Raw genomic sequence first — 12,510 nt, 5'->3', positions numbered from 1 at the left:
ACGGAGTACGGAGTACAGTACCTCAAAAAATAAGTAACTTTCTGAGGTCACCGCTCTATTAAGGCTACTATCAACACAAACCTGCCGAGAGGCTATTTTCAGATGTTTAACTTGATAATCAAGAAAAGGGTATTTGGTTGCCATCCTTAGTCACACTACAGAGTACAGGGTAATCATCCCATGCGAGGCTCTTCTGAATGGTGAATTAGTAGCAAACTTGGCAAAATTTCAGTAGATAGTTTCCAGATGAGTGTATTTGATTCATAAGCAGGATCGCTTCTCAAAAGTTGCGTGCAGCATGAGGCTTCATGTATTACAGGACGGTATTCATGCCTTGCACCGGTCTTATAGTATCAAATCAATTTAGTTTGATGAAAATATTTGCCATTGCTTCCCCTTGATTCTTTCAATGACTTCCAGACGCACTACCATTTGTGGCCTAACGGATAGGTCCATCATATCGAGCTGTGTCCCGATCACTGGAGGTCTCGCCTCTTATATTATTTAAAATCACTTAAATGATAGTCCTCAAGGAAGATACAGGTAGAATCCTGGTAAAGAGTGCCAAAAGTATTTCGTATCAATCAACGATGACAGGTCATGCATATATCCCGCGGGCCATATCGGCAGCACTTAGTTCCGTTACATTCATAGAAATCTCGTCCGTCTCCACCGGGGCCATATTTCACAACCTGAGTCTCACAGCCGCAGTATTGTCCCGGTTTTGTACCGGGTGCACATCTACAACCCGTTTTGCAGGATCTAGCGTCCAGTCGATCGGGGTTGACGGATGCAGTGACGAGAGTAAGCGCGCTGGCAATGACCGCGATGACGGTGAGGCGCATGGTGAAGCCGTAGGAAGAGCTTTTCGGTTCGAGGTATTCGGGGATTTCAAATCTTGTAAAGGTGGTTGTAGGAAAACGGTATGCTTGAGGGCGCTTCAAACGCCGAGTTAGCGCCTGCTTCTGGATATTTTGCGGGAGTTGACTTACTGCTCTGGAGCCGGGAAGGTCAAGGAGAGGCAGCGAGCTTGAAGCTTGAAAATTCTCTCAGTCTGACTTGCCATCGGAGCGGTACAGCACCCGCTTTATATATCTTTGTTGTTTGCCCGCCATTCTGCTCTGCGGCTCTGCGACTCTGAGAGCTCCACCTGATGCTCTTTGTCAGAGCCTCGGCCTCCTCCCTCTCACACTTTAGCATTTCCTCGTGGTCCAGGATCTCAGCTCGCTGGTGACAAGAATCAAGATCGTCTACCACTTCATTGGTGGGTAAAAGAATATAAATCTCACTACATCCGCCTCGGGAACGAGGTATTTGTCAGTCAGTCCACAGCTGACATGCTTGAAGCCAAAGTGCCAAAAATTGATCAACCATTTGGAAATGAATGCCCTCCAAAAGTCCATCTAGTATCCCTGTGAGTGTGACGGCAAGGACCAATGCCCCAGCGCACACGAATCGAAATTTCACAAACCCGCTAGTTTGGGGAGGAAGTTGATTGACAATTCATTGATCAGCAACCTCGAGAGAAGTTAGCTGCAGCAAGACAGGCCTTACCCTTTACTTTGAACAAGCGGTGGCCGCAATGATTTAAAGGATCTTATGCTTGAACTCAGCGTCCAATACTCCGTAAATCTCCACTTTCGCATTAGGTTACCTCACTAGGGTTAGCGCATAATGGAAGTATTCCAAAAAGTAACTAGTGTACGGTGTAGTGTATCCTATCTTCGACCGAGACGGGCAGAATCGACCAGGAAGAGCTGAGCGAAAATTTTCTGTCGCAGAACATCACTCTACAGAAGCAGATTGATCCGGTCGGGCGATATAAGGGCCTCAATGGCTTTGAAATGATAAACGGCAGAATCCATGTCCACGTCGGATGGGCCCCCACTTTGGACCCCCGCAGAGCAGTTTCCCCTACGACGAGATGGAAAGGGCGAAACGATCTTCTATCTCATAGGTCTGTGGAACAACAGCGGTAAAGGAAGCGGGCAAGTCAGAAGGGTTGCGGGTTGATATGTCGAAGACGGAAAATCTGGACCCCCTGAATGCGGGTGTAGGAGTCAATTATGATACCAACGCCCAGTCTACAGAAGACTGGACTATGGAATCTGATAAAACATCAGAGGAGATGAGCAAAATTAACAAAGCAGCATCAAAGATATATCTTCTTACTCTTGAGCCTTAGTAACGGGAACTTTGTCTAGAACCTGGTGGGCAGCTGTCTTCATGAAGCCAGAAAATCCCCAGTTGCTGGGATGCCTTGAGCTTTCTCTGAGGCAGTAACTCTTTTGCATTGGCGGATGGCCTTTAGGAGCTATGGAGATGTTTGAAAAGCCACCTTCTCTCTGGTGGTGTCCCTCCAATGCATCTTGAGGTCCTCTATCTTTTGCAGCCACTCAAAGGGGAATGAGTCTGACGAGTAGGAGAGGTACAGAGTAAAAAGTTCCATCATGAGCCAGCCAACCTTCTCCGGGTGATCCAGTGGATACCTTTCTGACTGCATGACAGGATGCCAATGGAAAATATCTGCTGCTTTTTACTCTGATGGATAATTGTTGTCTTTTGATGTGTTGGTGAAGGCGTGAAGAGCAGCAGCAGGCACTCAGCACGTGACTCACCACCAATGGGAAGCAGTGACGCGCCGGGCCATCGGTAGCCATGATTGACGCCAGAAATAAAAAGAACCAACACGCTCAGATAATCAAGGCAGTCTGTTCATCAAGTAGATATCATGAATAGTGGGCGGGAAAGATAGCCCTGCCTCAGAGACTGTTGGGAACAAAGAGGAAGAGAGGCGCCCAGCCTTTTTCTCCCCCAGGAGAGAAGACAAAAAGTGGTCTCTGCCACATTTTGAGGGAAGGTGGAAGTACTGGGAGAGCAAAGAGTGGATTCATCTTCCAGTCACCCTCCAAAATAGGTCAAGGGAAGTCATGATGCAGTCACCCCCAGTGGATCAACCAATCTGAGGAAGAAACAAAAAGATAGGAAGCATGACACTGACGGGGTGTGGAGGAACTGTCAACACTTCCATTCTCAGCGGTAGCAACACTGGCTTGTGTTTCTGGATGAGATGCAATGAACTGATTCACTATGAGTGTTTTTGAGCAGCGGACAGCCCACAAGAAGAGCTTCTGGAGGATAGTATCAAGTCAAATTCTTGATCGAACTTGTATTCTTGAGATTATCTCTCCTGAATCCACAGATGACTCATGGCGTGAAACACGGTTCTCCTTCAGAGAACATGACTGTAGGCACAAGATGCTCCATGCTGTTATCGACTTTCCTGTGTTTATGAGCTACACGGGTTTAGCTTCGCAACATTAGCTTTCGCTTTCAGCTGACCAAATATGGCCCAAGCAGCGGGATCTGGGAATATATGTTATCCCAAGTTTTAGCTTCCCATCCGGACCCAAGACCACCTCTTCCAACCACTCCCAGCCCTCCTGAAAGCCAGAGGGCTGTTCCAGCGACTGTACTTCCCGCGATGATCCATCTTCGCCGTTTCTGTCTATGCAACCTTTCAACCTGTTGTGGGTTTCCAAGAAAGCCCGCGGTGGCACCACGGCGTTTTTCCATTGCCCTGTCCAATGTAGCCATTTCCCTCCAGCCCATCCAATGAGCCCAACCACCGACAAAGTGCCACACGCCGATTCCCACAAATGCAACGTACCATGCCCCCACTGTCCAGGGGGATCTGGCAACTCCGTGGGCTACATAACCCAGTCCAACACTAGAGCTGCCTCCATCGACGTACCACGGTCCAATACGGTTTACAAGGACATGTAGTCCTAAAAACGGCACGAAAAAATATCCCAGCTTTGCTTGAATGCTTGATCTATTGGACCTTCTCAGTGCTTTGCGTTGCTGGCGTGTCTCCGCGCCATAGAGCCTCGCACATCGGGATTGACGGACGAATCGGAGGGCGATTCCTGAAGCAATGTGTGCAAGAATTGGCACTGTAAGTAAAGCTGGTTCAAGGACAGGAGCTTGATATATTGGGCGGGTGAGAAGCAGGTAGGTTTCGCTGGCTTCGATCGACTGAGTAGCAAGAGGTATTAAAGAGGTATTGACAAGGTGCAGCCCAAAAAATATCGACGGAGGGTAGGTGGAGTATCTTTGAACTTGGGACACTAAATTCTCCCGAGAGTCCGTCAGCTTTAAATCCCGGTCCCTTTCAACTCGTGGAGGATGAAGAATCATACACCAATATTCCCAACTACGGCCGCTTAAACCCAACTGCGTCCCCGCGACTTGTCCACTTTGCGAAGCATCGACGCCGTTTTCCGGTGGTTTCGGAGTGTACAGTCCGTTTTCAAGCGCAGATAACACTTCTTCGTCGGGGACCGGCTCTAACTCGTGGAGATACGGCGAGGAATCTTCTGGCTCGCCCATTGTGAAAGCAGAATTGTGCTTACTCGAATGCGAGTATCATGCGTAAGATGCAGCCGGGTACATCATCCACATAAGCAAACGCCCGGTTCCCTGCGCCCAGAGAGACTATTGGTAACTTGTAACGGGATATGTAGGGCTCGGGAGAGCTCCTAGCACGCTCGTCTCCTTGTAACCAGGTTGCCAAGTACGTCCTGGGCTACCACAAACTCCAATGACAGTCCTGACAGGCTACTCCGAAGTACAAAGCTTAATTTAGGGCACCGATCGTGCTTTGCAGGTCTCCGTTCACTCTCCCAAGATTGCTGGAGAATGACGGACGGAATCCAAGGTTTTGTTAGCGGAAAAATCGAGCCTCCGCCCGCCGACGCTATGTCACGTGCCGGTTCCATTGAACTCGGTACCACGGACTACTCCAGGATACAGCTCAACTCACCTGGAAGAGAGTGTTGAAAAATCCTGCGGTTCAGGTAGAAATATCCGAGTCCGAGAAAATTCATAGATGACAAGCGTGCAATTTACAGGTCTCGCGGCTTCCGCAAGCCGAAGAATGGCGAGTGGGGAGACCTGGTCCTATGCAATCTCGGCGAGGCAAGAATAGGACATGTTCAACGAACTGGCCCGTTCATTTAACCACATATTTATAGGGCATCGGAGGTGACCTTTGAGATGCAGTGGGGTTCAGCTGTGGATATATGGAATGTTGCTACACTTCTAAGTATATGATGTCTTCCATGTGTGTCTAAAGTAGTGGCTTTGTGTAGCTCACTTATAGCAGATCTGGGATCTCTTTGACGGAAGGCATCTGTTCAATACCCTCCTGGATGAACAGGGGAATTATGATCCTTTCAAAGACATGGCTCAGATATTTTGCATTACTGGGCCCTCCTCCAAAAGAATTTGTCTCACGCAGTGAGACAACCCGACAATGCTTTGATACTGATGGTTAGTTACTCCCGTTGCTTCTTTGTTTATGAGTGATGGTTTAAGCTCACGCTGCGATGGAAAAGGCGATTGGAGGGCAAGCATACGTGAGAAGATACCCAATGTTTCATTAAAAGATCTCGAAACAGTCTCGAGGGAACAGAGAAGACATTATTTCTCAACTTCATTCGGTCCATGCACAAGTGGCTGCCTGAAGAGCGAAGGACTGCCAAAGAACTTCTTGACGATCCTTGGTTGAATGGGCAACTGGACTGAAGGTACGAAGCTGAAGAGTGTACTAGGCACTGGGTCCATAGCAAGAGAGGAGGAAGAATCACGCGGCGAGATCGTAGACATCGTGGTAGGGAGCAACAGCTTGCTGACGCAGGAATCTCTTAGTAAATTCTTAAAAGGTAGCTGCTCAGGGAGGTAGGACTCGTGCAAGAGATTCAGCAGCCCTTTAGATGCAACAGAAAGGCCAAACACTTTCATGCCGGCCGTCAACTGCAGGAATCTGGGGTATCATGTTCGACATCGCACGGGGTTTTGCTGGATGCATCTCGAGCTCCCCGCTAATGCATGCGAAAGAAGGTGTTATTGGCACCAATAGATTGGAGCTCATTTTTGGCGGAGTTTCCACCTGAGTTTAACAGCGTCAAACCACCTTGCAGGGAGTTGCGTGGAATTTGTTCCCGATACGGGGAAATGCAATTTTCACTGGGACCCCTAAATTCTATATGGCCCAATCATGGGAGCAAGCAGGGGCAAAGGCACTACTATGCAGGGCATAGGATGTAGGTTGAATACCAGAGACTCTTGCTTTTGGTGAGCCCTATTCAGTGGTTCCAGAAGCCGCGGTGCTATAATCACGCATGGGAGGCGTTTTTCATGCTCTCTCGCTTGAGCTAGAAGTATTCAAGCACACGAAAAGTACGCAAGTCAACTCATGTTCTACCCATCTGTGGGAAGCTAACGGAATGCAACTGGATGTTCCCGCCTCCTGCATTCCCTGCGCAGGTTGAGAGAGGGGCTCTGTTGGGACCTCTCTTTTGATCAATGAGAGACATTGTTGGCAAAACAACGAGTCTTGAACGGTAGGGGACACACCATGTGGCGCCAGCTAACTGAGATGCTGCTGCAAGGAAAGCCAGTTGCAAGGCCGATGATGCACATCAGCGGATCACACAAGCAGGCATGATTTGGATGACTCATGAGTCCCATTGACATCCTTCCTCAACTTGTCTTGCCCGGGACGGAGGTGGGCGAGTAGGACAAACAGGCAGGCTGACGGAACGGCCCGGAACTTCACATGGTGGCAGAGCAAGAGCTACAAATAGGCTGCATTCCATCCATCACACTAAAAAGCCAGGCTCTAAGATATGACTATAGGGAAATTTCCTTGCTTTTCCTTTGTCTGAATACTTCTCGCACTAAGAAAGGCTCAGGCACCACCTGCTACGTGAACTCCAATCATATTCCTTTGCCTTCACCTGGCTTCCTGCCCCCAGGAGAAGCCTGAACAATGTTGTTCCATCCCATTTGTTGCCTGCTTCCTGGGAATCACATACCACTCCTTGTTGCTGAATGATCCCGCTGGTAGTGGCTGATATGGTCGGCCTTACGGAACATGTCACACAGCTTACTAGCACTATGTTTACCTCTACCAATGTGTGTGAACTGTACAGAGAGCGCAGAAGCTGCAATGAACATTATGCTGATGACATTGCTCAATGGAATCAGTTCATCGGTGCGCGATGAGTGGGATGGACAACTTCAAAGCCTGCTTAAATCTGCTCTTGCGAGTCAGCAAATACTGGGGTAAAGCGAAGGTCCTCCATTATAGTTGGCATGCTTGTGGTGAGAAATATTGCAACACATTGGGCGCCGCTGCGAATCGAGATTCCCGATGGGATGAGGCAAAGGTTAAAATTAACTAATTGGTCCTCTGAAGAATGGATACCCCAGGCTCGCGATGTATCCGCCAGGACCCCAATCCCATCAATCAAGCTGTTTTTGAAAATTTGTGAGACTGGACGCACCAAGACATGAGACGCAATGATCCAGCGCAGGTGGAGCTCTCGGTCGCAGAACTCACTGTAGATGAGTTGCCTTATGGTTACAGTTTTGACAAGATTTGGCCTCCTTGTTCGTGCAAGTTTTGCGGCATCCACAAGGCTAGAAAGACCTGAGTCACTCCCCAAGGAACATCTTGGTCTTGTTCAACATAAATCAGTCCTTTACAGCACTGAGGACGAACAGCTATCTGGTGATGGCTTGAGGGGCAACTGGGGGAGCAATGGCCAAGAGAATAACTAGGAATGGGATGGCCGCGAGGGTGATCAGACGGTGAACAAGCAAGTGACCCAGGGAGCGATGGAGAGGAAATTGTTCAAGAGAGTGAGCAGGTGAGTGGCTCAAGGACTGATCAAGACAGCAATGGCCGGGGGGCGACCAGGAGAACGGCCAGGAGAGTGACCCAGGGAGCAATCAAGAGGAAACCATTCGAGTAGGCTGGTGTTGTTGCAACTCTCAGAGTCAAATGTCTGGACCGCTATGGGGCTGTTAGATTTGGTCATATTTCTCGGGGTTCAACATCTGTTATACTGCGCGGACCACAGCAGGGTTGAATGTCTAGTCCGCCACGTAGTGTTTTGACCATAATGTTCGGGGTTAAACGTCTGGGGCTCCGCGGTAGATACGCGTCTATCGGGAGAGGGTGGGCTTCTAATTTGTTGCTCCTGGGAATCCCAGTGTGTGTCTGTCTGCTGACTCTCATTCCTTCTCGCGCCGCCATCCGCAGTTGCGGCATCGTAGAGGGCAGGTGTCTCCCATGCAGACGGAGCATAGAGCCACTTATTCGTGCTCGTATATTTGAAGCCGGCGGTTGCTGTATTTCAGGTAGTGAGTTCTAGGCATCCCTTGAAGGAACACTAGAATAGGCCCTGCATTTTGTCCTTCCGCATCAATCCTCCTTCATTTGCTCCGGTCAAGCGCAACTCCCTCTTCATGACTGGCATGGGTATCTGGAACATCATGGATCAGTTGCCTTTGTACCCAAAAAAAAAGGATCACTATATTACACTCAAAGGCCATAATTTTCATAAGCTCTTTGAGCAACGCCCTAATTTACTTTGTACTCCGTAGGGTACAATGCATTTGTTGTCAAAGTGTTTGATAAATTTGAATTGTGATACTTTATATATAATACAATGTTGAACGCCGGGCGCCTCGCTACCAAACCAAGCAACAAAGAGAAGGAAACGAAATTGAAGCGGGGGCAATGGCAGAATCTAACTGACCGGCACGCTGTGTGCACCTCTACAACCCGCGAAACAGCCTGTCGGTCGTCGAGGATTATAATAGCCTCCTCCCGCGGTCAAATCATCTCCACCATAGTCTTCATCTGTATCACTTTCCACATCGTCGCCAGATCTTTTCAAATCGGTTCCACTCTTTGTTCGTGACGTATTTTCAAGTCCAGGGCCCTCCAGCTCGTCCTCATCATCATCCCCCAAAACATTCTTCTTGATCAAACTTGGCCCCGTCACCGCCGCATCCCCACCCCCCCTGGAACCAGCATTACCCCCCGAAACAACTGTAAATGAACTCTTAAACCCTCCTTTCTTAAACCCCCCACCACCGCTGCCTCCGCCGCCAGCGCCTCCCTTCCCGCCAATCGCGGTTTGGGCCGTACCAACAACAACTAGTCCGGCCTCAGCATCGGCCTTGCGTTCTGCTCTTCGCGCTCTTTCTGCGGCATTGGGGTCACGCGATAATTGCTTCAAGTCACGTAGGCGCTTTTTATGCTGGTGGTCGTATGAGGAGATGTGAGCTTCGTATTCTGGATGGCGCGAGTATGATTTGTTGCAGAGGGTGCAGGTAAAAGAGGTCAATGCGGAGCGGGCAGAGTCGGTCTGCGAGATATACATAGTTAGGATGTTCGCTGTTTCTGCCGCAAAGAGTATGAAGGAGAGGTTTACCTTGGGAGCCGGATTGGTGAAGCCGCGCTGTATGGGAGAATGAGTAATCGCAATTCTTGTCTAAGCTAGAACCAAAAGGATAGTCCATAATAACTTACTGGTGGCATATTGACTGTTAAGCGACGATTTTTGGAGATGGAGTTACGGAGTACACACTGGCTACAAAGAGCATGCCGAGCTCCGATGTTGTTTCAAGCGGGTCAGCCCTATGATGATTATGTCAGCCGCTCGGATGCTTGGCATCAGGAGTCTGCCCATCACGCACTTCCCTCTACCCCGTACTTCGCAGAAGAGCAGCAATTGGCAAAATGGGTAGAACCTGATGACTATTTCAGGTCATAGAGCTGCAGCCTCAAATGGATTCCATGGGTCTTCAAATACTGCATGGTGTGACGGTATAAATTTCTAGTTATACATTGGAAAAGGTTTCAAGGAAAAGACGGGAGCTAAAAGGGAGCAATGCTGCATAATAAACGTGGGTTATCAGTCAATACATTTTGTAAAAGGTGGAAGGAGGAAAAAGAATAGTGGCAGCATAGCCCAAAAACTCAGAAAGTGGTATCAGCCGTAATCTTATACACGAAGGAGTTTGGCGGCTTGCGATAGAATAGTATCTTCCTGGGGGAAGCTCATCTCCTCCAGTTTCAATGCATATGGGGTGGGAACCTCCGCGCCGGTAACTCGGATGGCAGGTGCTTGGAGATAGTCGAATCCATATTCCATAGTCAAGGCTAAGATCTCTGACGCAACACCAAACATGGGAAAGCCAGATTCAACAGCCATCAGATGGCCAGTCTTCTTCAGGGATTTTATCACTGTTTCAATGTCAAGCGGCTTAACCGATCGCAAGTTGATGACTTCTGCTTCGACTCCGTATTTGCTCTTGAGCTGAGACGCAACGTTGAGAGATAGACCAACACATCGGGACAATGTTACTATGGTCAGGTCCTTTCCTGGTCTCTCAATCTTGGCCTTTCCGATGGGAAGGACAAAGTCATCTTTCTGAGCAGCTTCGCTCATAGGGAAAACTTGGCCGTACATAAGCCTATAGCATGTTAGTTTTGACTGCTGTTAAAGCCGGTGGGAGCCGCCAAAAGCAAACATACTCGTTTTCAAGGAAGACAACGGGGTTAGGATCGCGAATTGCTGCTTTCAAAAGCCCTTTTGCATCTTCTGAGCTCCAAGGTGCGAGAACCTTCAATCCAGGTATGCTTCCATACCAGGCGGCGTAATCTTGGGAGTGCTGGGCGGCAACACCGGCAGCGAAGCCATTGGGTCCTCTGAATGTGATATTGCAGGGCTGGATACCTCCAGACATGTAGTGAGTTTTCGCCGCAGAGTTGATGACCTGGTCGATCGCTTGCATGGCAAAGTTGAAGGTCATGAATTCGCACTATGGTCAACCAAGAGTTAGAAAGAGCTTGGAGAAGGCAAAATATGAACATATTTATTCAATCCAATCTTTGAATTTCCTTACCACTGGGTGCAAACCAGCCAACGCAGCTCCTACAGCCAATCCAGCGAAGCCAGCCTCTGTAATCGGGGTGTCAATCACACGCTTATCGCCAAAGCGGTCCAAAAGGCCTTTTGTCACTTTGTAGCTGTGAAAGAGTCAGCCATGACTGTATATTGAATGGATACATATGCTCTAGTAAGCCCAGGCCGGGGATACTACGTACGCTCCATTATATTGCGCAACCTCTTCTCCGAGAATAAAGACCTTGTCGTTAGAAGCCAGTTCCTCGGCCAACGCTTCATTTAAAGCATCTCTGACCGCAACTTCTTTCACGCCGGTCGCATCGGCATAAGTTCGCTTTTGGTGTAGGGATTGCGTGCAAAATGTTGGTTGAAACGTTGAACGGAGCGGAGCGGAGCACAAGCGGGAAGATAGTAATCTGGAAGCTGGCCGGAAGAGTCTGTGAGCCGCCATTGCGAAGAGAAAGAGTGGCGAGAACCCGGAAAGGATGGAAATTGTGTAAGACTCGGATTGACAGAGAGTAAAGGAAGGGTTGAATAGAGGTGCAATCAACGAGAACGGATTAAAGCGCAAAGAAACTGTCCTTTCACAGGCGAGCTTGGCCTGAACCCCGTCGTTGACAAGTAACTTAACCACCAACGACTTTCTTTGGGGTTGGCCGGCGCTGCTTTTGGCTTAGCTTCTTGTTGGGTGATCCCAAACTTTAATCCGCGCCAAGAATACGCTGTATTTCCGTCCGTACGATATCATTGATACACCGCTGCTCAGCCCTTCGTTGCCTGCCGAACCAGCAATGTGCTGGCGGGAAAACACCACCATCGATCCTCGCTTTTCGCGTCTTCTCGCATGACAACAGCGTATACTAGAAGGTGAGAGACTAACCTGCATGAGAAGTTTGTAAGGCAACGATTCTTCTCTGTTAAGCTTTCATCGAGAAGCAATTGTGGGGCACGTTGACGGACTAAAAATTTGTCGAAGATACATTGGCTACAAGCAGCTTCGAGCCTGGGAGACAGGCACGAATTCCGGGCTCAATACACAGCCCCCGAAGTATACAAACGAAAGCGTCTGGGAAGGATGATCATGAGGATGTGGACGATTGTACCGAACATTCCACCAGGCCCCGGCAGAGAAGCATGATATGAAGAAGATGTGGTCCAACTTGATTTCCATACATTTCGCAATTTCAAAGGTACTTTTCATTGGAGGGATCAATTAGTTCTCGAATCCAGCTGCTAGAACTCTGTCCACCGGGTCTATATGACATATCCGCTTGTTGAATATCATGTGCGGCCCGCTCTTGGTGAATATAAAAGAAAGTGACGCTCCTATTTAATCGAAGGTTGAGAGGGTTTCTGCTGTAGCTGTGCAGCTGGGTGTATTGTCGGGGACAAGCAGCGTGTAGCTGCTAAACCAGGGAGGTTCGTTCTTCTAACGGCGAATTTTTTGGGAAGACACCTATGGGCTACACGAGACGAGTATTCAATCCTCAGCAAAACCCGCTTTACCATATTCAAGCGACGAGTATCGTGTTAAGCCAAATGCCGAGGTCGAGCCACCCCGTGCCGAGCTACATAGCTAAATGATCCAAATATAACTGACATCTCAGAGATTATGTGCAAACGTGAGGACGAGAAATACATTTTCCGATCAGCAGCAGATCGAAAGTTGTATGAGAGAGATGGTTCGTCACCGAGCGTTGATTAGTTAACTAGTCGGCAAGCTTGCTGCATCGGAGCT

General features: G+C 48.8%; 5 protein-coding genes across 5 annotated transcripts; all 5 read right to left on the bottom strand.

Moving 5' to 3' along the window:
* Positions 1 to 518: 518 nt before the first annotated feature.
* On the bottom strand, positions 519 to 1,066 carry D8B26_004588 (uncharacterized protein; the record flags this gene model as incomplete). Its single annotated transcript, XM_066124529.1, has 2 exons — positions 519 to 938; positions 993 to 1,066. 2 exons carry the CDS (start codon positions 1,064 to 1,066, stop codon positions 686 to 688), a joined length of 327 nt encoding a protein of 108 aa, XP_065980610.1. The 3' UTR covers positions 519 to 685.
* A 927-nt stretch (positions 1,067 to 1,993) lies between these two features.
* On the bottom strand, positions 1,994 to 2,294 carry D8B26_004587 (uncharacterized protein; the record flags this gene model as incomplete). The annotated part of the gene is made up of 2 exons (XM_066124528.1): positions 1,994 to 2,108; positions 2,173 to 2,294. 2 exons carry the CDS (start codon positions 2,292 to 2,294, stop codon positions 1,994 to 1,996), a joined length of 237 nt encoding a protein of 78 aa, XP_065980609.1.
* A 917-nt stretch (positions 2,295 to 3,211) lies between these two features.
* On the bottom strand, positions 3,212 to 4,687 carry D8B26_004586 (uncharacterized protein). The gene is made up of 2 exons (XM_003070366.2): positions 4,203 to 4,687; positions 3,212 to 4,130 (listed from the first exon to the last, which is right to left on the bottom strand). The coding sequence occupies exons 1-2, from the start codon at positions 4,390 to 4,392 to the stop codon at positions 3,334 to 3,336; spliced, it is 987 nt and encodes a 328-aa protein (XP_003070412.1). The 5' UTR covers positions 4,393 to 4,687; the 3' UTR covers positions 3,212 to 3,333.
* A 3,787-nt stretch (positions 4,688 to 8,474) lies between these two features.
* D8B26_004585 (uncharacterized protein) lies at positions 8,475 to 9,400 on the bottom strand (the record flags this gene model as incomplete). The annotated part of the gene is made up of 3 exons (XM_003070365.2): positions 8,475 to 9,227; positions 9,294 to 9,320; positions 9,392 to 9,400. 3 exons carry the CDS (start codon positions 9,398 to 9,400, stop codon positions 8,604 to 8,606), a joined length of 660 nt encoding a protein of 219 aa, XP_003070411.1. The 3' UTR covers positions 8,475 to 8,603.
* A 247-nt stretch (positions 9,401 to 9,647) lies between these two features.
* PDB1 (pyruvate dehydrogenase E1, beta subunit) lies at positions 9,648 to 11,390 on the bottom strand. The gene is made up of 4 exons (XM_003070364.2): positions 10,973 to 11,390; positions 10,771 to 10,894; positions 10,400 to 10,686; positions 9,648 to 10,338 (listed from the first exon to the last, which is right to left on the bottom strand). Exons 1-4 carry the CDS (start codon positions 11,221 to 11,223, stop codon positions 9,867 to 9,869), a joined length of 1,134 nt encoding a protein of 377 aa, XP_003070410.1. The 5' UTR covers positions 11,224 to 11,390; the 3' UTR covers positions 9,648 to 9,866.
* Between the last annotated feature and the right edge of the window lie 1,120 nt (positions 11,391 to 12,510).

The sequence above is a fragment of the Coccidioides posadasii genome, chromosome 2 (genome assembly GCF_018416015.2).
Source record: "Coccidioides posadasii str. Silveira chromosome 2, complete sequence".
Lineage (NCBI taxonomy): Eukaryota > Fungi > Ascomycota > Eurotiomycetes > Onygenales > Onygenaceae > Coccidioides > Coccidioides posadasii.
This window is presented reverse-complemented; position numbering and strand designations above follow the sequence as displayed.

Coding starts and splice junctions, on each gene's coding strand:
- D8B26_004586 (XM_003070366.2), bottom strand. CDS start 4,392: ATGGGCGAGCCAGAAGATTCCTCGCCGTATCTCCACGAGTTAGAGCCG. Junction 4,131..4,202: donor CCGTAGTTGGGAATATTGGT/GTATGATTCTTC, acceptor GGGAGAATTTAG/TGTCCCAAGTTCAAAGATAC.
- PDB1 (XM_003070364.2), bottom strand. CDS start 11,223: ATGGCGGCTCACAGACTCTTCCGGCCAGCTTCCAGATTACTATCTTCC. Junction 10,895..10,972: donor GTTGCGCAATATAATGGAGC/GTACGTAGTATC, acceptor ACTCTTTCACAG/CTACAAAGTGACAAAAGGCC. Junction 10,339..10,399: donor GTTGTCTTCCTTGAAAACGA/GTATGTTTGCTT, acceptor AACATGCTATAG/GCTTATGTACGGCCAAGTTT.